Here is a 25613-nt window from a genome sequence, read left to right as displayed (position 1 = left end):
CTGAACAACAAAGGGGTGGCCACATTCTTAAGAGTGGGGGGGATGTTTGTTGCAGTTTGCATTTCTCTGGGTTCCAGATCTAGGAGTTCAATCAGTGGTTTCAGTCGGGTAAAAAGTACAGTTTCTTCTCTGTAACAAACCAAAATCTTTCCAAGTACAGTCAGATTTACAAACTGCTCTGAGCCATCTCTTATCCCTGGGAATGGACGTTCTGGTCTCTGGAGGGCAGGTTCAAAAGATTCTATTCAAAGCTGTTTCACAATACCAAAACACAACAAGGGGGGGTATTAGTCTATCCTGTACCTAATATCCCTAGACAAGTACCTTCATGTTCCCTAGTTTCACATGGAATTTACAAGGTCAGTTACTTACCCTCTGAGACCAGGAGGATACTTGGCATCAGTAGACATCCAAGATGCCTACCAACATATTAATTTACCCATTCACCTCATCAGTGCTTTCTACACTTCAACACTTCCAATTTGTCTGATGGCTATTTGGCCTATCCTCTATTCTGTAAAGCATTCACAAAGATGCTTGTGCCCCTGCTTATCCTTTTAAGAACTTGGCATCCAGGTTACAGGGTACCTAGTTGAATTTCTTCTGAAGGATTCATCTTCCTTAAAAACTCTGCAAACATCCAATGGGACTATTCAGATTTTTCAGGCTTTTGGTTAGGTAAAAAACTTTCAAAGGATCAATCAAAACATCCATCAGGTTTTTACTGCTGTCTGTGCCCCGTTAGGAAATGCACCCTTTCTGTCGGTCCTATTTACTTATCGAAAGTAAAACAAAAATGGAATTGTGGGAGTAATAAGAGCTTCCAATGGGGACACTAGTTCTGGGGATCCTGGTGACAGCCAGGGATTACCTCACTTCCTGTTGTGGATATGGGACAGGAATTGAAGGGAAATCTCCCCAGTGGACCACAGATGGCAAAAGTAAAACTGACAGAGGTTATAACTCTTCCTTACTCTATCCAAAATGAAAAAAAAAATGCCCTTAGTTCTACTTTAAGATCTAAAAGACATCCCTTAGTGAGAGGTGGTAGCAGTTGCCAGCCTCACAGGCTGGAAAGGAGTGTTCACGTCTGTGTATCACAGTTCAAGAACCTGGTCACCCAGAGAAGTAAAGCTCTCCATCAACATCTTTGAGCTCAAAGCAATATAATTAGCTCTGCATCACTGGATCTTGTTCCTTCAAGGACACCCACTCGGTGCAGTCAGACAGTACAGTGGCCTATACCAATCATCAGAGGGTTAAGAGGTGTCTGGCATCTCCCACCCAGAGAAAGTGTCCAGCAATCTTTTTTGTTCACGTCATGGGAGTGGATAGATAGAAAGCACACTCCCCAGTTGTCACCACCTGGACTAGGGACAATGGTCTCTTCATACCAACATCTTTAGTCTCCTATGTACGAAATGGGGGACTACAGATGTTAATATCCCGTTCAACAAGTTACCCGTTTGTGGCCAGGACCAAGGTTCCTCGAGCACTGGCATCCAATACTTTGGTAATTCCCTGGACTCTTCTGTCTTCTGTTTAATATATGTATTCCCATCAATATGGAGTCTTCTGCTACTACTCCGCAAAATAGAGGAAGAGAAGAAATCACTGATTCTTATTGCACTAAACTGGCCCAGAACCACATGGTTCGCAGACTTCTAGGAGACAACCGTAGCCTCTTCCAAATAGAACAAACCTGTCTCAAGGCTCCCTGCTCCATCCTGCTTCTCAGTCACTGACTTTAACAGTTGTTGCCCATCCATCTGATTCATTGCTTGGGGATGTGAGGGTCTATAACTATCCAGATAAAAAAAAAATCTGCCCAGGAGACAGTACTTGCTATTAAACAAATGTGTCCCTTGGGCTGCTGACTCCTGCTTTCCTTGAAATAATCATCCTCCTAACTGTTCCTTTGTTACTCTGCATTGCTCACTAAAAAAACCCCAAAAACCTGAGGTCTCACTGAGTGGGGTAGGGTTATAGGGATGCACACAGGGTGTGTGTCCTAAAGCATTGCCAGTGTCCAATCACCTGAAAGTAGAAGCCTATAGTCCATGGTCTATGAATATCAATCCTGTGTCCTGTACTGTACTTCAAAGATATGGAATTTACAGGTAAGTCAAAATTCCTTTTATTCGCTTGATAAGTTGTATGTTGGAGATTAATTTAAAGTGTTACTAAACCCACAACAGTAAAGTCAGTCTGTATATGCAGTAAAGCATGCTTCATATACGCACTGTGGAACCTAAGGGGTTAATCCTCTGCATTGTGTATAAATGATAGAAGTCCCAGTACTGCTCTAACTGCTGATGAGAAAAGGTATTTAGCAGTTTATATTTACTAAAATAATTGCATTCCATGTTCTGTGTACTGTGGGTGACCAGATAGGGTCCTGGGTTTAGTAACACATTTGTAGGACTTGGGACTGAATTCACAATAAAATTTCATTACAAACAATAATTATAGAGCTGACTTTGGCTTGAACAAATATGTGGACTCCCTGCAATCACATTTAGGCCTCATGTACACTGCTACTCCTAAACGTGAGTTTAGGAGCTTTTGGCGTTTTTTTTGTTCCATAGCCTCTAAACGCAACTCAATAAAAGCCTAAGTGTCCATGTACACATAGGCTTTTATCAGAGTTTAGGGGCAGTTAAACGTCTCTCTCCTGAAGAATTGCGTTCAGGAGAGGAACGTTTTGGCGAAAAAATGCTAAACATGGCAAAAACGTGTAAACACATCTAAATGCTAACTGTGTTTAGCGCTTGGGCATTATTCATGTCAATGTAAAATACTCTGGCCAATCAAATGAATAATTGTCCCAAGCGCTAAACGCGGTAGCACGTTTACACACATTTTTCTGCTGCCAGGAGAGCTAAATGTCTAGGGGAGTTCATGTGGCCTTGAAGGGTTTGCACACTTTCATATGTTTTTATTGTTTTAACTAGGTATTATTGTAGTTATAATCCATCAGTTATCTGTTTGCCTTGCTTTGTAATGATGGGCATTGAGCATCAATATTGTGGCTGCAGATTGTAGTGTCATGGCTGATTGATTTCTTTATGTCCATGCACTGGTCCGCCTCCATTGTCCCTATTCACCAGATGGACAAGCAACTTCTTGCTCCTGGTCATATGCATCCCTAGCCGTTTCTCTGTGCTGCATCACAGTTGTTTTATAGAACAAGTGTGTTGGGTTATACTCGTGAGCCAAAACAAGATACTTCCCTTACCGTGATAGGTATAAACTTTAAATCATAAATATACTACTGGTGCTTCAGCACTATACACATAGCTCATGAACTGTGTTACAAACTAAACCATAAATAGTGATATGTATCTAGATATACATATACGTGCCGCGCTCCATATTAAAAAACAAGAACTATATATAATAAATAATAGTGATAATATTGTCGTGGACACACAGTGCTCCAAATAAGTGCAACATAAACATAAAATGTGTGAAGATGAGTATAACAGTCCTCTTCACACTTCTATAGATATTCCAGTGATGGGTGAGATATATAGTGCCACACTCCTGTGCTCTGTGGATGGGTGTGCGCTCACCTCCTTGTCAGCCAGACAAGCTGACTAAACACACTTTTTGTCCTCACTGGACAAGGTGGGTATCTTTGCTTTATCTGCGTGTCTCCATCCGATGCTGGGTTGCCTAATTGCCACCAGAGGTCTCCCTCCTTCCACACTGGGACCTCAAATGGATTTCTTATAGGGCTGATAAAGATGGTATTTCTCCTCTCAAATACACCATGTAAGAAACGAAAAACCACAAATGGTGCCTTATCCTTAGTATGGCCAGAGCCCGTTTATTATCAAGGAAACTCCACTCACATTTTATTCCATAAGTACAGACATCAGCTGGCGTGTATGTCAGTCCTGTGTGGCTGGCGCCGCTCGTCCACCGCGGCGTCGTGACGTCAGAGCCCCTCCCCTACGCGTTACGCCACAGGGTCACGTGGCTTCATCAGGGGGATTGTAAAATTGTTTTTACAATCCCCCTGATGAAGCCACGTGACCCTGTGGCGTAACGCGTAGGGGAGGGGCTCTGACGTCACGACGCCGCGGTGGACGAGCGGCGCCAGCCACACAGGACTGACATACACGCCAGCTGATGTCTGTACTTATGGAATAAAATGTGAGTGGAGTTTCCTTGATAATAAACGGGCTCTGGCCATACTAAGGATAAGGCACCATTTGTGGTTTTTCGTTTCTTACATGGTGTATTTGAGAGGAGAAATACCATCTTTATCAGCCCTATAAGAAATCCATTTGAGGTCCCAGTGTGGAAGGAGGGAGACCTCTGGTGGCAATTAGGCAACCCAGCATCGGATGGAGACACGCAGATAAAGCAAAGATACCCACCTTGTCCAGTGAGGACAAAAAGTGTGTTTAGTCAGCTTGTCTGGCTGACAAGGAGGTGAGCGCACACCCATCCACAGAGCACAGGAGTGTGGCACTATATATCTCACCCATCACTGGAATATCTATAGAAGTGTGAAGAGGACTGTTATACTCATCTTCACACATTTTATGTTTATGTTGCACTTATTTGGAGCACTGTGTGTCCACGACAATATTATCACTATTATTTATTATATATAGTTCTTGTTTTTTAATATGGAGCGCGGCACGTATATGTATATCTAGATACATATCACTATTTATGGTTTTGTTTTATAGAACAAGCATCTCTTCCAGCATGGTAAGCTCTGTTAATTGCTTTTCCCTGCACCAGCACTAGACTGAGAGACCTTGGGTGTGTGAGATATGTAGTTTCTTCACAGGAAAATGCAGTTGTCAGACTACAAACAGAAGTTATGCAGTAACTGCTTCCCGTCAGGGTGGCACGGGTGCGCAAAATCACATGTATATATACATGATATTGCATTTCCGGGTAGGGGGCGCATGTGATCCACGCACGCCCTACCCGCACTGCTATTTGCGACCTCGGCTGTCAATCACCGTGTCCTGGCCGGTGATTACTCGCCGGCACCTGGTGATCGAGGAGCATTACTGATGGAGGGAGAGAACTGTAAGTAAACAATACAGTTCTCTCCCCTGGCTTTGCATAGCAGTGTGCTTACAGTGAAGCACAGACACATAGCAGTTAGTAAAACAGCACACAGTTAACCCTTTGATCGCCCCACATGTTAACCCCTTCCTGCCTAGTGCCATTAGTACAATGTCAGTGGTTTTTTGGGGTTTTTTTTTTTAGTACTGATCACTGTATTGGATGTCAGTGACACCAAGTCAGTTCCCCCCAGTGTAAGAATGCCTGCTGCAGTCCTGCTATAAGTCGATGATCACTGCCATTACTAGTAAAATTAAAAAAAAAAAAATCCCAGTATATATACCGTCATTTGTAAATGCTATAACTGTCTCGTAAACCAATTAATTTACACGTATTGGGATTTTGTTTTTTAGCAAAGAAATGTAGCAGAATATATTTTGGCCTAAATTTATGATGAAATTTGATTTTTAAACATTTTTTTACTGAACATGTTTAATAGCAAAAAGTCAAAAACATTTTTTTTTTTTTATAGTGTAAAAAAGAAAAACCGCACAGGCAATCAAATACCACCAAAAGAAAGCTCTATTCGTGGGGGGAAAAAAAGGACATAAATTTAATTTGGGTGCAGCGTTGCATGACTGCACATTTGTTAGTTAAAGTAACTCGGCGCCATGACACAAAAAATGGCCTGATCAGGAAGGGGTGTAAATCCTCAGGAGGGCAAGTGGTTAATCTGTGCAGTGTCATTCTGCATGCCTCATGTTTCAATTATGTTTCAATAATCATGTTTTGCGATTATTGGCCCTTCAATGAATTCTATGCCATTATTGGTCTTTTTAATGTATTCGATGCTATTGCTATAGGTATATTATAGTGATTTTTATATATACATCATTATTACACGCATGTATTACTATATATGGCTTGGCGGATGTATTTTATGTATTATTTAAGCTGCATATTATTATAGTTTAGAGTTTATAAATTATATATTAATTATTTATGATTATGTTTACCATTTCATTATTGCTGTATATTAATTATGGGTAATTGCTATTTAACATTTTAAAAAAAAAATTTTTTTGTTTGTTTTGGGATTGCTTGCTTGTATTGAAGTAATTTTTTTATATGTATTTTATCTGCAATCACTCTTATGTACCTGCAGAGATCGAGCGGTATTGTGTTACCATAATGCCATTTCTGATTGGCTGCAATTAGTCTGCAATGCAGACTGAATGTGTGATATATAGCTGTGTAGAGACGTCTATCATCCATTCCGCCCCGTGAGGACGTCGGATGACGAAACTAGTAGGGCGGGGCTTCTTTTGGATGTGACGTCAGGACGCTCCTCGTAGACTGTCAGCTGTGATATTGCGGTGAGCGAGGCTCGTCCCTGCTTTCTTGAGGCTGTCATTGCTGGTGTCGGCTAGACACCCTGTTTGTGAGTGCATTTCTGACGTTTTAATTAACCACTTGCCTACCGGGCACTTATACCCCCTTCTTTACCAGGCCAATATTCAGCTTTCAGCACTGTTGTACTTTGATTGACAATTGCGCGGTTATGCAAGATTGTACCCATATGAAATTTTTATAATTTTTTTCTCACAAATAGAGCTTTCTTTTGGTGGTATTTAATCGCCGCTGGGCACTTTACGTTTTGCGCTAGAAACAAAAAAAGTGCAAAAAATTTGAAAAAAAAAAGTTTCTTTGTTTCACTGACACTGGTTTGGTGGCACTGACTGGCAGCACTGCTGGGCTGCACTGATGGGCACTGGTGGGCACAGGTGGGTGGCACTGCTGGGCACAGGTAGGTGGCACTTTTGGGCACTGGTGTGTGACACTGCTGGGTGGCACAGGTGGGTGCACTGCTGGGCACAGGTGGGCGGAACTTGTGGGTGTCACTGCTGGGCACCGATCATCAGGGCACTGATCATCAGTGCTCTGATGATCGGTGCCGATCCCTGCTCTGACAACTGCCGGTTCTCGGCAGTACTTTCCTCACGATCTGACAGCGTGAGGAAAGTGCAGCCGAGAACCGGCAATTGCATTTCCCGGTGATCAGCGTGCAATTGGACACGGCTTATCACGTGGTAAAAGCCTGCTGTGATTGGCCTTTTACCACATCACATGATCAGCTGTGTCTGTAGGACACAGCCATCATGGAGATCGCCGGGTGCGCGCCGGAGAGCGTGTTCTGGGAGGACTTCATATGACGCCCACCCAGAACTGACTGGCCGCAGTGTAGCCGTCATTCGGCTATCTGCGGTCGGCAAGTAGTTAACCATTTTGGTTTTAAACGTACTGCACCATGATTTCCTTTTTTGATTCCCCGAACATGATCTATGGTATGGAGACGTGATGACTACCTGCTATTATATTAAGGCTATTCCATATTGTGCTGATTGGCTGCTTGCAGTATATTGCTCCCAGTTTGGATTACTTCTGCTGATCATCGCTCCCAGAGCAAACGCTATCTTTGCTGACTTATAATCTGGTCAGCATGGAGCTCTGGTGAGTGTACCCATTTAATTCAGTGTTTGATTTATACAAGATTTCAGAACTGTTTAATTACTTTGTGATGGTGGATGGACTTTTATACAATATTTTTTTATCACGGACATCATTATTTTAAACTAATAATTTCTGTATTTACTTATATTTAGCGCACTCTTTGATTTATTCACAGGAATATAAAGGTTTTAATATAGACTGTACAGACCACCACATGACACTATGAAACCACACTATCCATGCACATCTTGTGCAGGTGAAAAACAAGGTGTGGGACGGCTTATAATGCCTTTAAGCAAAGCCAATACTGACAAGAATTTTGATGCTGCCATCTCTTAAAATGCTAGTTGCCTGGCTGTCATAGTGATTTTAGCACTTGGATGCACTGACTTTGCATGCTTATTTTGTATCACTAACTGAGAACTCTTGGAAAACTAGACTTTTTAAGTGAAGGTCAGCAATTTCCTTTAATACAGAATTGCACAATAAGAATGACTTGCTCTCTTTGCTTTGTATGCTTCCCATTTATCCGGAAGACAAACATCTACAGTATTAACAGTACCCCAGGGCAATACTAGCAAGTGAAAATTGTTCAAGAGAAATATATTTTAAATACAAATGGAGTTAAAAGTATAGACCCTGAGTACTTCTGTTTGTCTACTATTTTTTTTTTTTTATAGCAAAAATGAACAGAAAATTGATACTGAGGTGTTTTTTCTATGTGCTGAAAGCTTGCAAAGAATCCACAGATCTAGAATATGGAAGTGAGAGCAGAAACTGCAGTTAAAAACAATTAAGCAGTTCCCGTTTTCTCTTTATTCACAACTCGACACCTTTGTTTAATAACTGTGTCATGTGTAGGTGACAAATATAAATGCTGCTTGTAATCTACACCTTTGTTTAATAACCGTGTCATGTGTAGGCAACCAATAGAAATGCTGCTTGTAATCTACACCTATGTTTAATAACCGTGTCATGTGTAGGTGACCAATAGAAATTCTGCTTGTAATCTACACCTTTGTTTAATAACTGTCATGTGTAGGTGACCAATAGAAATGCTGCTTGTAACCAACACCTGGCTGTAAAATCAGGGGCCTGCTAACCAGGATAAGTTGTACCCATGGTTGAGTCAGTCTATTCCGTTCCATTTTGCACTTGACTACCCCCCCCCCCCGCCTGCTACTAGGTGGGCCTGGGCAAGTAGGCATTACACAATTCCCTGATAGTTGGCAAAGGGAATATATAAGAGGTTGGTGGTGGTGGGGATTGAAGGTCCATAATTCATTTTGCTCTCTTCCTATCAGCAGGTTTCTTGTTAAAGCCCTGCAACACAACTGCTTGGCTGTTTCTCTCTCTTCCAGCTTGAGTACTGCTATACAGGGATATCAAGAGGCTGTTTTCAAATGAAATTCAGACACTTGCACTGTTTGCAGTGCAGAAAATCAATTTAATGATTCATCAATTAATAATACATGAGATCTGCATTATTATGTGTCTTTTGTATCTGCCTGGAATTCAGCTTTAATACAGAGTACAGCGACTATCTACAGACTACAAAAGAGAGAATGGTAGTATGGCCACCACTCTTAATGTCCATTTGGTATTTTTTGTTTTAAACATGCACACTAAAAGTCCCTCAACTAAAGTTTAAAGCTAAATACAAGGCATGACAAATATAATATCTATACCTACTGTAAAAGGTTTATTCAAGTCCAGTGAGGGCACAGGAATTCAGAAACAAGTTATACTACCAACTACAGGTGGTTGGGACACTGACAAACAAAGAGTTGGACACCAGCACCCTCCCCCTGTATATGTTTTTTTTCCCTGGCCCTGGGTACTGCTTGCTCACAGAGGGACAGGACCTGTCTCCTTCAACGGTCTCAAAGAAAAATATTTTACAGCAAGTACAAAAATCTTATCTCCATCATCCATTGAGGGACACAGGAATTCTGTAACAGTCAGGACATCCAAAGGTGGTCCAACTGAGAGGTGGGTAACAGTCACCAACAAAACCTAAAAGAAATTCAGGAGCCAGCTGCATTTCAGAGGAATCTGGACAACTAATGCCCAAATCAAATTTAGATGAGGTAAATCCCTCTGGAAAACTGACATGACCAAAGGGGGTGAGGGCACTGAGGATCACTATGGTGCTCCAAAACTGGACAAGGAAAAAACCACCAAGGGGAACAAGAATAGTAGATATTCACTGAGCCACGTCTCAGGAAAAACGTGTCTGGAGGGAGATTTGGACAACAGGCATGTCCAAAGTCTGTCTCTTATAAATCAGGAAAAAGGGGTAAAACCCCAGTTTATGGAACTTTAAGGTAAGTCCAAAGTAGAGCATAAGGTGAGTGAGCAGCACTTGTACAATGGATAGACAGGGATAGGGGGGTACACATGCACCATAAGCAGGATCAGTGAGACACCTAACATTCGAAGAAAGGGTACCTAGAGTTTGGCAGGCAGGCCCGCCCTAACCCTGCTTTAACACATGATTGTAAAAATCAACCAACCTCCCCTAGTGCAGTAGTGCACTCTGCGAATGGGCAGAAATTTTATGCCCACTACTGAAAATAAAGAAATTAGTAAACAATCATACAGGAAATCCTACCACCATGAGGAAAGGAACCACCCCATCCCATGCAGAAAGCAGACAGGTTATGTCTAGGACTTCTTGGTCCAAAGAGACCATGGGGATGTCTTGCTGAGTCCAGGCTCCTAGACATAGAGGGGGAGGCAGAAAAGGACTGACAGTCCTCAGAAGAAGGGGAACTATCAGTACTCCCTAAATACTGTAGGAGCCTTGCAAGGGGATGAGGCATTGCCTTGACCAACACAAAAGGAATCAAAAGGTCTACAGGAAGTAAGCATCCCTAGTGAGAACTGAAGCTGAATCGCCTTGCGTATGGATAACTCAAGGTTATCCAAACAAGGCCAGTAGGTGCTAGGTCCATCACAAGGACTCAGACTACAAAACTCAACCTTTTCATCAAAGATCTCATAGGAATGCCACAAAAAAGCACTAGTGCCTAGAGCCAGACTTGAGGTGTTATTAGAATCTTGAATAAAAACACCAAGGATAAAATAATAAAAAGAAGGCTAGCAAAAACTATATATATTTTTTTGGAACTAAGGAAAGGCATCCGACAACCTAGGACACTAGCAAAAAAAGAAAAAAAAAAAACAGGCATGCTGGGTAGGGGATAGGGTACACTGCAGCTGGCGTTCAACTTTTTTCAGTTTTCAGTGTCCCAACCTCTCGTAGGTGCTAACAATCTGCCTGTTGCTGAATTCCAGTGTTCTTCAAAGGACAATGGATATATTTTCATTTGAATATATTCCTCAATAGTCACATAGGATATAAATCCACTTTGGATGCACCAAATGTCTTTCTAAACCCAGTCATCACCTTGTAAAGTAACAGTGATGACATCAGAGAGCAGATTTGTTGGAGGGACCCAATAGATTCACCCACTACAGGCTGCCTTCAGAAAACTAGGGCTAGATGGGGCCAGTCACCCTGTACAAGTAGAGAGAGGACAGCAGTGACTGATTTTAATAGAGGAGGCTTCAGCACAGACACACACAATGTTTTCACTGAATTACTGCACAGCTTTGGAACAAACACTCATACCTTTTTGTATTTAGACAATATTTGTTTATCTCAGGGTTCAGCTTTTAAACTCTTTTTACCTTTATATTCATTTTTAGGGGTTATCTTTGGTTTACACAACAAATATACACAGAACTATTTTACTGCTGGCAGAACTTTAGTGATATAATGGGCCAGAAAGTGAAATGGACTATTCTTTCTACTAAACACTGGAACCCAAGAAAATGTTTTCCTTTGGCCAACTTTTTTTCTAAACGTGTGTGTGTATTTTTTTTTTTTCATCTTACATTTCTGATTGGTTTACTACACATTATTACAAAGCGTTTTTATTTTTAACAGTTTTTGCAGCAAGGAAGTTGACAGTGAGGTACAACACGGGCATTAGAGGACTGCAGAAACCAGACCAAGTTTAACCATTTTAATTCAGTTAAATGTCTGAAAGAGAATAGCAATTATCAGTGAAAGTTTTAAAGCGAAGGATACATTCTCAGTTTTTTTAGGTCTGTTTTCATGCTTGAGCAGACTTTTGTAAACTCTTTATACATCCTGACTATTCAATAGAATCACTGGATGTTCTCTACACAAATCAAGGTGAGGCGAGGCAGTTAGAAGACACCTTAAGAAGTCAACTTCATAACTGAATCCAAAATGAGAATTAACCAGTATGCTGTCTACAAGCCACATGAAGTAACAACGGTGATCATACAGAGCTTATTGCATGCTGTCGGTATGCATAGGCCAGGGACCAGAAGCCACATCTTCCCCGGGATTCGTTCCTGCACCTTGTGGAGCAAGTGCTTGGGCCTGCTGGCTCTGCCACAATTGATGAAGTTCTTTGAACTGTTCCACCATTTTGTCCTTTAAATCTGGATGTGATATTTGGAGTTTTATACTATCTGCAGACCAGGACAGCTCCCCGGAGAAGATTTCAGAAAGCAAGCGGGCAGCCACAGGAATAACCTAGAATTACAAAATAAATTAGTAACAAAACTGCAGATAAAGTCACACTAGTTTCCCCCCCCCCATTGTATCTTTACTTATATACAACATAAAAGCCCAGTCTACATCGGCTTGTTAGATCAGTTTCTACCAGGGGTGGACTGACCATTTGGAAACTCAGGCACTGCCTGAGGGCCCAGGGTCAGTAGGGGGACCCATGAGATGCTCCTGGTACCTTTTTCATAGGCTTTTTTTGAGTTTGGGCAAGGACACAGGGGCCCCATGATCCCCTATTGCCCGGGGGGCCCCATGTGTTGTCAGTCCGCCCCTGGTTTCTACTTTGTTTTTATTGCTCCATGTAAGACAATGCGAATGGTAAACTTTATATCAGAGCCCATGTACACAGGCCTTTGAAGTGTATCTGGTAAATATACCATTAGAAGTGTTTGCTTACTGGATATCAGTTTGAGAAATTTAAAAACAATCTTTTCATTTTGCCAGAAATTTTGTGAGCCGATAACAGTCAGCATTAGCAGAAAGAAAAGGAAGTTATCAATTATATGGTTCTCAGCAATCTTTGAGGACTACAGTACCCAGCCATTCCAAGTTATGTAGAACAGGAAAGGGGTGGGGTTCTGTAGTGCAATGTCATTTCGGTTGTCTTAATATGGAAGGGTCAGTATTGCCATTCTAGGACTGGAAATATGTTACTGGCAGAATCACCAGATGAAAATAAAAGTTTAAAATATAAAACTAATGCAATCACTACATCTATCGGTAAAATGCAATAAATACATTCTTTGTTCCTAAATAAAGAAGTGAGATGGTTTTCACTCTCTGGCAAAAACAGTTTGTGAGCTATCCTCTCCCTTCCTGACTATGTAATCACTATATCACCCATGACAGTGACCTATAGATGCATGCCTATTTTAATATTAGATTACACATACCAATACATACACTGATGCTGCTAAATTTGAGATTTTCCTGAGTATTGAGGCTTCAGTGACCTCTGGCACAAAAGGGTTAATACACATCTTTCAGTATTTAATTACCTGTACGGTGATGAGTTTTTTCTCCTTTGGTTTTTGGTCTGGCCATTCTTCACCAAAACAGAAGAATATTTCATATGGGGGCAATGCATTTGTTTGACCTTTCTGGCAAGCAATGAGCTCTGAAAATAAAAGAAATACTACACTGATAACTCCCATACACATCTTAACCACAACCAATGTAAGAGCATTGTGATGGAGCTGTCAGAATATCTACACTTGCTTAAAGCAATACCTGGCCACATTCAGAGCGGCACGGTGGTCTCTTGTACTCACACTATAAACACTTTCCAAAGTGAAACTGAGCAGTGAATGCCATTCATGCATTCTAGCATACCGCAGAGGTCTCTCTAAATGGGTGCAGCACACAAAGGTCAGCTCTAAGGTCACAGATTTCATATATGTAGCTGAAGCTAATTTTCGGCCATGTAAGTGCATAATTGTATCCTAAGCTGATTATAATTGTATTGTCTATACTGATGGAAGATTTTATATAAAAATATATATTGATATATATGTTTGTTGTAGGCGTCATGCCATTTTGAGCACTTCTGAGGAAGAGATTGTGATTGGTCTCGAAACGCGTCAAGTATAACTATATGCATGACTTATTTTTATATCTTCACTGTCAAATCATTTCTGATGATACTGCCATGCTCTGTATTGTAATTCATATGTCTTTTTTTAAGATTGTAAAAGTAAAAATCGTTTTCTTTTAAATTTCTGAATGGTTAGTCTACCATTTGCTAAAATTTGAGCCTTAAAAGTCCCATCAATAAGAGGGCTTCTCCACTGTGTAAACAGAACAGCAATGTGGCTGTTTCTTCTCCCTGAAAAAGCAGGGAGAAAGAGCAGCCAGATCTGTGAGTAAAAGCAGCATACATTACACTTGTTAGGCACACTGGCTAGGAAAGGTTTAATATCAAGAGGCAATGAAGGGGTTTACAGTGTCATTACTACAGTGTACAGTATTATCACTGATCACTATATTAGTGTCAATAGCGATGTCAGTTAGTGCCAGATTACCCACCACACTATAGGTTGCTGATCACGACCATTACTAGTATAGTGTCTGTACAGATCAGTATCTTGATCACGATCAGAACTATACTAGTGTCCCCAAAAATGCAGTTTGGTTTTTACCAAAGACATATAGCAGAATACATTTTGGCCTAAATGTATTAAGAAATGTGATTTTATTGGATAGATTTTATAACAAAGTAGAAAAAAGGTACAGTGTTGAATGACCAAGCAATTGCTTGTTAAAGTAGTACAGTGCTGAATAGCAAAAAAAAGTATTGGATCAAGAAGAGGATAAAACTTTCCAGGGGCCAAGCGGTTATGTTTTTGGTAGATCCTGTGAGGTAATATCACCTAATGGTTTCTAATTTCCCATGGGGTTTCCATTGGTGAGGTACCTGTATGTGCGTTTATAGGTCTGCAGACCAACTCCTGGCACTAAATGTACATACAGTTGTGCTCAAAAGTTTACATACCGTGGCAGAAATTGTGAAATTTTGACAATGATATTGAAAATACGACTGATCATGACAAAAAATGCTCTTTTATTGAAGGATGATGGTCATATAAAGCCTTTTATCAAATAGTTGTTTGGCTCCTTTTTAAATCATAATAACAGAAATCACCCAAATGGCCATGATCAAAAAAGTTTACATACTCTGGAATGTTTGGCCTTGGTACAGACACACAAGGTGACACACACGGGTTATGGCTGCAATCTTTCTTGGTCTACCTGACCTTGGCTTGGTATCAAGAGATCCCCAAACTTTACACTTCTTAATAGGTGATTTAGCAGTACTGATTGTCATATTCAAAGCTTTGGACATCTTTTTATGTCCTTTTCCATCTTTATTATTATTATTATACAGTATTTATAAAGCGCCAATAGTTCGCTCAGCGCTGTACATTACAGAGGGGGACAGAACATGTGACAGAACAATACCAATACAATGCAAAACATGAGGGGATTGAGGGCCCTGCTCTTTATAACGTTCCATTACCTTGTTACGCAGAACTTTTGACAGTTCTTTTCTGATACCCATGGCTCAGTATCTAGCCTAGTCAGTGCTTCCACATAAGATCTAACAAACTCATTGACTATTTATAAACTGACACGAATTGCAATTTAAAAAGCTACAGCTGTGGGACATTAACCTCTAATTGGCATTTTAACCCGTGTGTGTCACCTTGTGTGTCTGTACCAAGGCCAAACATTCCAGGGTATGTAAACTTGTGATTATGGCCATTTGGGTGATTTCTGCTATCATTATGATTTAAAAAGGAGCCCAACAACTATTTGATAATAAATGGCTTCATATGATCATCATCCTTTAATAAAGGAGCATTTTTTTGGCATGATCAGTCCTATGTTCAATATCAATGCCAAAATTTCACAATTTCTACCAGGGTATGCAAACTTGTGAGCACAACTGTATGTATACACACACTTTCCCTTGTTAGGATGAAGCTCACTAATCCACTCCACCTGAGTGGACAAGTAAAAATATGTACAGCAACAAATTAGCCAGTGCATCCCATGCCCCACAAAGCACACCAATTTAAAGTGTCAAATGACTACAGAGATACTTGTGTGCTATGAAGGGAGTGTTAAGTGATGATTAATTTGTTAATTGATACTCTCCTTTCTGGCATTTGGCTTTCAGCACTATCAAGGGTCAGGTTTCTACACTTTCTCTTCTGTTTTAGAGACTTCAAGGGAGGAAGAATGAGCTCCGCAGTCACTTTTGCAGCAGTCATCTTCTTCTTCAGGGGTCACAATCTTGTGCAGTGTCCTTTTGTCCCGTTCGGTCAGTTGACCATGTCGACTGCACTTATGCTTATCAGATGATGTTTTCCCAGAAACTGTAAATGCTGTCATAACCGTTGATACTGTACCTTGTGACACGGAAAATATATTGGCAACTTCAGTCTCAGAGGCACCAGCTAAGCGGCACCAACAATTTGCCCTCTTTTGAAGCTCAGTAAGCTCTGACATGACTTCATATCACTAGCAACGCACGCAGTGAATGACTAAAGTGGGCTTCCCACCTGTTAACTAGTATCTCATCACACAGAGTGTTACATCACTTACGATTTCAACCTGCAAATCATGTAGTGTTTCCATTTTTCTTGTCTTAACACCTGTAGCTCTCCCTATTTCCATGTGAGTCCATGGGATTGTACTTCAAAAACTGCTCTTTGGACCCAATAGAGGCCTTTATTACTTTCAGGTTTTGCACTGGGACAAGGTGGTGCTAAAGCCCAGGATTTCCTTCTTGCTCAAGGTAGTTTGACTTTCACCTCAACCAGGGCATTGTTCCCTCTATCCAGCTTCAGTTCACCAAAAAGAAAAGACCCTCCAATGTCTGCATGTGCTTTGGGTTCTCAGGCACCGCTTCTTTCAGAAAGAATGATTCCCTTTTCATTTCAACATCTCTAGTTGGCTCAGGCAGACCATCATTGAAACATGGTCTTGAGCATCAGTTTACACCCCTTGGACAAAAGGTCTTCAGGTGGCTCATTGAGCTGAAGGGCTTTCCCAGTTCTATTGTTTCTTCTTGGGGTTATTGCCTTGTTTTCTTGGACAAAAAATAAAAATAGTATATATTTATTGTACATTACAGGACAAAGACTGGATATTCAAAGACTCTGGGTCATAGACTAGTAGTTTCAGATGATTGGACACTGGCACAGCCAAACGTGGGCTTATGCCTATAAGGCTGACCATACACTATACAATTTTTTGTTCAATTTCTTTTAGATTTACCTTCAACTATGTAGTGCAAGGGCCTGCCTAACTGGATACAACTGGGAGTGTTGTTTAGGTTTTACCTCGTGTTCTATGGTTTTGGTAAATCTAAAGCAAAACTTTCAAGAAAATTGTATAATGTATGGCCAGCCTAACCCTACCTCACTCTGTGAGACTCATTTTTTCTAGTGTCTTGTAGGTGATGCACCTTCCTTATGGAGAGGTTTCTGTGCTTAGCTAGTTCTTATTTACTTCAAATTCTTCAGTCAACCTCTTCATTGCCTTCTACTACAACAATAAAAGTAGTGAATGTGGATCCGTGCAACCCCAGGAGAAATAATGGCAACTGTACCTGGACCCCACACTGTGGGAGATGGCCTATAATGTTGCTTTGGGCACTGGATCATGCTTTGGCATTCACCTCGGCACTTGCAGCGCGTGTAGTTTGCTGCAGGGTGCTATACAGGTCTATGGCCATAGTCCTTTCCTATGGTTCCCAGACCCTGAAGACCTCTCCAAGGATATGCTCACCATGACAGACAAAGCCTGGACCAGCAATGTGGAAAGGTAGAACAGGTTCATCCTGTTTTCAGACTGTTACTGCAGACTTATATGTATGAGACTTACTATCTCCACCACTTGTAGTGCACGTATTTGTGTCTACTTAATAGTATTCATTTTTATGATTAAAACCATGAGGAATTCTGTTTGACTTTAGTACTTCTTGAGTGTTCTAAACTTTCAATCTTGACAATAAAAAAATTCCACCATTTAGAGTTTAGTCTCAGGTGGAGGGGCAGATGTTACATCTCACCACAGGTTGCATTATTACCACCAACTTCCGCCCATAGCCCTTATAAAAGGTACTCAGGCAACTCGCCCTGCCCTTTTGCCTCAAGGACGTCCCTACAGGAGAGTCGGAACCTTGGTTGTTGCGTATCCGTCTTAGGACATGCTTACCCCATTCCTGCACCTTACTCAGGTAATTGCAGCAAAATCCTGGGCAAACATTCACTCTGCTGATGGCATGCAAAGCACTCACACCACTCAGAAGGGGTACACAATCAAAGTTTCAAACTCCACCCCCTCACAGTTTTCTTCTCTCAAACCAACCAAAATCTGCCCAGGGACATTTAGATTTACATACTATTCTGGACAATCTCTTTTCCCAGGAAGTGGTTGTTCCAGTCTGGAGGACTATTCAAACCTGTTCACAGTACCAAACTCAAAGTACCTTTGTGTTCACAGGTTTCGCATGGAATCTGCAAGGCCAATTATTGCCTCTCAGAGACAAGGGGAATACTTGGCATCAGTAGACATTCAAGAAGCCTACCTCCATATTCCCATTTAGCTACCTCATCAGCCCTTTCTGTGTTTTGTAGTGGGAGACAAGCAATTCCAGTTTGATGCACTGCTGTTGGTCTATCCGGTTTGTATTCACAAAGGTGCTTGCACTCTTTCTTGTTATCTTAAAAACTCGAGTGCATAGACAACCCTCCTCTGAAGGTTTCATCTCCCTCACAGCTGTCTGAAAACTTCCAAAAAAGACTACCTACATTGTCCATGCTTTTGGTTAGGGAATCAACTGCCAAAAGTCTACCTTCTAGCCTTCTTTGTACTAGAATATCTAGGTTTCATCCTAGACACAGTTCAGGGAAAAGTTTTTCTTCTACCAAACAAACGTCTCTCTCTCTCTCTAAGGTCTCATGCTCATACTTAAGATCAAAAAGGCATCCCTCTGTGAGATTCTTTATGAGAGTCCTAGGCTTCATAGTTGCCTCATTCTAAGCTGTCTTCCTCACTCTGTCCCTTCAACACAACAGTCTGTTTGTCTGGAATAAACAATTTCCAACTCTATGTTCCCACCTTCATGGAACATGATACCAACAGATGCCAGCCTCACAGCCTGGGAAGGAATGTTTCAATCTCTCAGTTCAGGGAACCTGGTCGACCAAGGAATTGGCTCTATGCCACTGGGCCCCCTTTTCCAGGAACACCCAATTTGGATGCTGACAATGTCACAGCAGTTGCCTATATCAATCATCAGGGGGAACCAGCAGTTAAGCAGCATTGAAGAAACTAGGTTTTATCATCTCCTTGATGGAAAAGAACTTCCCAGCAATCTCTGCTGTTCACATTATGGGAGTGGACAATTGGAAGGCGGAGTTCCTCAGTTGTCATCACCTGCACGAAGGAGAATGGACCTTCTATGTCCGAAATGGAAGACGCTAGATGTGAACATCCTGGCCCCAAGGCTTAGAACAAGTTACTCCTGATTCTGACTAGGACCAAGGATCTTCTAGTTCTGGCATCCAATGCTCCAATAATCCCATGGACTAGGTTCAGGCTAATATATGCCTACACTCCACTGTCTGAATACACATTCTAGGTACAAGACTATAGACTAAAAAAAAATTAAAGCAAAAAATTTGATTACAAAAATTTCTATTTTTGGGTGCACTAGCCCTTTAAGGTCTCTAGAGTGGAAGTTACAGCCATCCATTAATTTTGAAAGGATTTTTTTCCATGGAAAATTCAGAGAAAAATCTGCATTACACTTAAAACTTTGAAAATCACTTGCAATAATCTGCCTGTTACTGAGGCATCCTCATATCAAGTTCACTAAAAACCACATGAATTTTTATGCTTTGGTTTAAAATAAAAATACACTGACATTCCGAGGTGTTCAACTGAAAAATTACAACATGCTTTTGCATGCCTTTTTTGCTTACTCAAAGACCTGGCAATTATTAATGTTTTTTTTTAATTACAAAGGAGTGATTCACCCTTTTGTCTGAGAATCAGTGCTGAAGTTTTTAATAGGTCCATGCCTAGAAACAGGTAGTAAATACTGCTAAAAAAAACCACATTAATCAAATACATTTTGGGTGCGTGGCAACAAAATAGATACTATGTATGCACAGTAAAACCTCAATCAGCTGCCAGCAGCATAAATCCTGTTATAAAGCAGAGATGAATCAGAACCAGTCCATCTTTTTAGTTATACAGTCACAGCCAAATTATTAGTAACCCACTACAATTACCCACAGAGTCACAATTTAGGGTCCTTTCACATTGGCGTCATCAGTTCCATCACAAAAAAACTGATTTTAAAAAATGCACGAAATTTGAATCCTTTTAGTTCATTCATCTGTCTTAGGTTCAGTTTATATCAATGTCCATTTTTTCAATGTTAACAAAAAAATAGTCATGAATGACAAAATTGTAAACAAAACTATGTTTTTTTTTTGCTACAAATATACAGAAGTAAACAGACATCCATTTGTGCCTGAGCAGGGATCTGCTGCCCTCTACTGTCTGTATTTGTAAATGCCTGAGTTGCTGATACTATGATTATGTATGCTTTTCCTGTCTCTGGTAGCCACTTTTGAAAGTTCTAGTTTGGTTGCAAGGCTGCATAACAGATTAGATGCTACTAGGGGCTAACAGCAGACTAGATAGGCTGACTCTGAGTTCCAGTGCTACACCCTGGTTTCTGCTGATAAGCTGCTTTACAGGCTGGTTGGACAGCATCTGGAGGGTTTCCGCATCATCACAGATCTTGTCGTCAGGTCATCACCAAGATGAACGCTGCATTGTGATCATCCTCAGGGGCTTCTGCAACAGGACTTTGCTGCAACATTCATCTGGAGGTATCTTTATTAAATATATATATACTTGAATATATGTGCACCATTCCAGCAAGACTATTGTTGGCCCTTTTGCTGATGATACTGGTTTCTACATTGGATGTATGTACTATTGTTAATCTTTTCTCATATAAAGTTTATATTAATTCCATACTAGTGTACATCTATATACATATGGTTAATGTTATATGCTGGTTGCAGTAGTTTTGCTCTGAATTACTTTGATTAGATTACTGGTTAACTTCCCAGGAAGGGAATCCCCTTTGTTCATAGAGGCTGGGCTGGGTGGAGACACTGCCAACTGTATTATCAAACCAGTTAAAAGTGCAACTTCAAGAATTACAGCCCTTTTAAAAATATGCTGGTTTAAAAGGGTGCCTGCCACCTCAAGGGTTCTCCTTTATTTACTATTTACATTTTCATGAGTACTGAGAGTATAGCTATTACTATACTCCCAGCGCTCTGACAGAAGAGATGCAGCTGCATTGCTCACCCTCCTTTCCGCTGTCCATTCAGAATACTTTGTATTTTATGAATGGGTTCGCCTACTACACAGCCTTCTGTGACTGGGCAAAAGGAGAGAAGGGGCAAACAGAGATGCTGCTAACGACTCTGCAGCTGCAGGATCTGAAGTTCTGGGTCCAAAGCACCAGATGTATAGCGATCGCTGTACTCACAGTGCTCAGTAAAGGTGTAATTGTAGGGAAATGTAAAATAAATAAAAGAGTAAATTCCACAAAGTGGCATACACTGCATTGGACTTAACCTATTATAAACCATAATATTTTTAAACAGACTGTAATAAACTCATAAAGCAAAAGCAGTGAGGTTTAATTACTAAAGGAGTTGAGAAAATTCACTTAAATTGAGTGAATATTCATTTCAAATATTTAAATATATGAAAAGAAAATCCTTTTCACTTTAAATGCCAAACCTTTGGAGATGAAATAAATAAATAGGATTTTTTTACATGATTAGAATGTTAGTGATAAAGCTCTAAATTTATTTTGTGTAGATTATCAACTGCTTTAGCCACTGTACATAAACAGCCGGGTGGGACAAGACCTGGTCTGACTGGATGTACCTATACGTCCTGTCAGAACCTGGGGCCGTGCAGCGGCATCATCCCATGATAGCTGTGTCTCTCAGACACAGGACATCACAGATTGGGATATAGGCTCTCTGATTGGCCTTCCCAATCAACATCTGTCACAGTGTACCAGGGTCCTATCAACATCTGTCAGTATACCAGTGCATAACATCTGCAATAGTGTCCCAATGCAACATCAACATCTCTCAGTGTCCCATTGCACATCAACATCTGTCGGTGTCACTAGTGGACCAGGTGTCTGCCCATGGACGATCAACATCTGTCACAGTGTACCAGTGTCCCATCAACATCTGCAATAGTGTCCCCTTGCAACATCAACATCTGTTGGTGTTCCACTGCCACCTCTCCAGGATCTCCATCCCACCAGAGATCCCATAACTGAAGCTGGCTTACCATAGAAGCCACGGAGGACCGTAAGGTCTCTGATGACCTGTTTGCGGTTTGAAACTGGAAGGGACGAGTGCCGAGGTCAAGTTTGGTTTCCCCAAATGTAAACAGCACCATTTTTTAATAGGAAAAGCAACTGAACACACCGATCTTGGTGTAATCAGATGTTTTTAGGGCAGAGGAAACATCTGGGTCTAATAGACCCCAGATCTCCCCATATAGAGTACCAGTCACTGCCTATTGCTTTCACAAGGAATGTTTACTTTTATTGCTGTCACAAGGGATGTAATTTAAAACTTAAAGAAACTGTAAAAATAACAAGATTTTAAAGTGCCCCGTCACGTGCTGGTCCCATATGCACAAGTAAACGTTGATTGCACCACACGTGTGAGGTGTTGATGCAAATGTTGGAGCAAGAGCAATAATTTTAGCACCAGACCTCCTCTGTAACGCTAAGCTGGTAACCTGTAAAGGCCTATAAAGCATCACATATGGAGCTTATTAAATACCGTAGTTTGGCGCAATTCCACAAGCGTGCAAAATGTTAAAAAGTGTGACATGTTTGTTATCTATTTACTCTGCACAACACCATATCTTATATATTTTACCAAAACATTGGGTATTATATTTTGTTTGTGTGCATTAAAATTCATTAAAATGTATCTTTTCCAAAAAAAAGGTGATCGAAAAAAACATTGCGCAAATACAGTATTACATAAAATAAATTGCGAAACCCACCATTTTATTCTCTAGGACCTCTGATAGAAAAACAAAAAAACAAAACATAAATGTTTGGGGTTCTAAATGTTCTAGAAGGCCTAGTCTTAAAGTGGATAATGTCTGAAGGTGCTCCTTGGATGTTGGGCTTCTCTATGTGGCTAGGTTGTGAAAAAGTCTCACACATGTGGTATCACCATACTCAGGAGGAGAAGCAGCATGTGCTTTGAGGTGTAGTTGCAAGTATGCATATGCCGTGTGTGAGAAAACTTAATATGACATTTTTGTGAAAAAAGCGGTAATTTGTTGGGTATTTGAACTGTCCCGTCAAGTTAGGGCCTCAAGAAATGAGATGCATAATCAGTATGTCAGGTGAGATAAATTTTCAATGATAGGTACCATAGCTTGTAGACTCTACAACTTCACACAGACCAAAATAATATACACCAATTTGGATTATTTTTACCAAAGAAATCGAGTAGAATAAATTTTGGTCAAAAGTTCTGAAGGAAAATCACTTTTATAACAGAAACTAAGAAAAACACAGAAAATGTTGAAAAAATGTTCATTTATAGCGCTCAAAAAAAAACAAACAAAAACAAAAAAAAAACTGGTGATTAAATATTACCAAAAGAAAGCTCTATTTGTGTGAAAAAAAATTATAAAAGTGTAATATGGCTACAGTGTTGCATGACTGAGTAATTGCATTTGAGACCTCTGACAGCTGAAAATTGGCCTGGGCAGGAAGGGGGTGAAAGTGGCCATTATTGAGGTGGTTAAACTTTTCACGATAGACTGGGATTCTTTGGTTAAAAGTGGAAGGATCCCAATACTTTTGGTCATGACTGGATCTGTACTGTCTCATTCAAATCCCAACAAAAAATGTTATATGGAATCAGCAATATAATGTACAGTACCTTTTTACATATTCCCAACAACTAAAGCCCCAACACTCACCATTCAAGAAGGTCTCAAGGCTGAATAGTTTGACTCTCTTCTCCCTTTCTATAGGGTTGGGTCCACCTACATTAGGGGCACATGGCCCAGACCAGAAGACTTTGCACTGACACAAGCGAATGGCATATATATCCTGGCCTTGCAGGCAAAGGATCAGCCCTCGGTCCATTACATCCAGAAGATGGTTAGTGTAGAACTTCTGTTTTTCATTACTAATTTCATCTGTTCCAGGAAATCGAACTTGTTCCAGTGTAGTTGGGCCGAACAGCTCCACCTGCTCTGGGGTAGGCTCAAGGTTACTGTAGAAGAGGCGGCAACCATGAGGGTTACTAACTGTCATCATTCCAACTTGCTTCCCTCTGTATAGAAACTTCATTTCCAGATCAGTCACTGCGATAATAAAAAATGATACCAAGATAAAAAAAATGTAAGATTACAAAACATATCTGTGTTCATTGTACAGTTGTGCAATCAGTGTTGATGGCAACAGAGCAGGGATGCATAAAAATAGAAATGAGTGAAGCATTCATCACTCTGTAAGCTACTTATAAGGCTCTTTTTGTAATTTTAGCTGAACATAGTCATAGGGGGAGATTTACGAAAACTGGTGCAGCTCTGCATAGAAACCAATCAGCTTCCAGGTTTTATTGCCAAACCTTAATTGAACAAGCTGAAATTAGAAGCTGATTGGCTACCATGCACAGCTGCACCAGGTTTTGCACTCTCTGGTTTTAGTAAATAAACCCCATAGTCAGTTGTCCTATAGATGGATGATGATGAGGCCTTTGAGTGGCAATTTGAGACTGGAAGAATGACTGCAGACACAGATTAGTACTGCTTGGACCTTAAAGAAGGGGGTAGACCCCAAAGGCTTGTCCTGAAAAGTTGTATGTTAGTGCAAATAGAAAATGTATCATGGACAGTACTTAATTGTTTCTGCAGATACAAAGTGACAAGTTAATCAGCATTGTTGAAAATATTCTGACACCTGCCCACTGTGCATTCCAGTATAAATTAGAGCAGTGGTTCTTAACCTGGGTTCGATCGAACCCCAGGGGTTCGGTGAGTCAGTCTCGGGGGTTCGGCGGAGGTGACCCACACCCGACTCATATGATTTGTGATGACATGCCCCGCTTGTCCATCATTGGCTGCAGGTGGTCACGCAACATCGCTTAGCCTAGTGGTCGGCAAGCCGCGGCTCTTGTGTGCCGGGCGCCCGCTCCCCTCCCTCCTCTCGGGCGGCAGGGACTCAAATGCAATGATTGGCCAGTCTCGCTGCCACTCACATCCTGATAGCCAGTGATTGGCTGTCAGGATGTGTGTAGGCGGGGCAGCGTGACGAACGTGAGAGGAGCTAGGCTCCTCTCACAGTCCGCCCTGAAGACCGGAACGGCGCGGGAATACAGGGAAAGGAACGCGTGGAGCAAAGGTAAGTGAATTGACACAGGGGGGACTTGGGGACTTAATATGGGGGATGAATTAATATGGGGGATGAATTACTATATGGGGGATGAATTACTATATGGGGGATGAATTACTATGGGGGATGAATTACTATGGGGGGGATGTATTACTATATGGGGGATGAATTACTATATGGGGGATGAATTACTATATGGGGGATGGAATTACTATAGGGGGGATGGAATTACTATATGGGGGGATGAATTACTATATGGGGGGATGAATTACTATGGGGGATGAATTACTATATGGGGGATGAATTACTATGGGGGATGAATTACTATATGGGGGATGAATTACTATATGGGGGATGAATTACTATATGGGGGATGAATTACTATGGGGGATGAATTACTATATGGGGGATGAATTACTATATGGGGGATGAATTACTATGGGGGAT

The 25613-nt window shown here is 41.0% G+C and overlaps 1 protein-coding gene across 3 annotated transcripts in view; it reads right to left on the bottom strand.

Moving 5' to 3' along the window:
- Window positions 1–11568: 11568 nt before the first annotated feature.
- Window positions 11569–25613, bottom strand: part of IRF5 (interferon regulatory factor 5) — a 68175-nt gene continuing 54130 nt past the window's right edge. For all 3 annotated transcript variants that reach the window (XM_089676952.1, XM_089676953.1, XM_089676954.1), the window contains exons 7-9: window positions 23747–24136; window positions 13159–13277; window positions 11569–12124 (exon numbers count right to left, since the gene is read on the bottom strand). In XM_089676952.1, the coding sequence (XP_089533078.1) occupies window positions 11876–12124; window positions 13159–13277; window positions 23747–24136 (758 nt within the window). In that variant the 3' untranslated portion in view covers window positions 11569–11875. The remainder of the gene's footprint in view (window positions 12125–13158; window positions 13278–23746; window positions 24137–25613) is intronic.

This window comes from Staurois parvus, unplaced genomic scaffold, assembly GCF_062004578.1.
Source record: "Staurois parvus isolate SC_StPar_1 unplaced genomic scaffold, SC_StPar_1.0 ptg000175l, whole genome shotgun sequence".
Classification (NCBI taxonomy): domain Eukaryota; kingdom Metazoa; phylum Chordata; class Amphibia; order Anura; family Ranidae; genus Staurois; species Staurois parvus.
The sequence above is the reverse complement of the archived record's forward strand: the minus strand, read 5'-3'. Positions and strand labels throughout refer to the sequence as shown.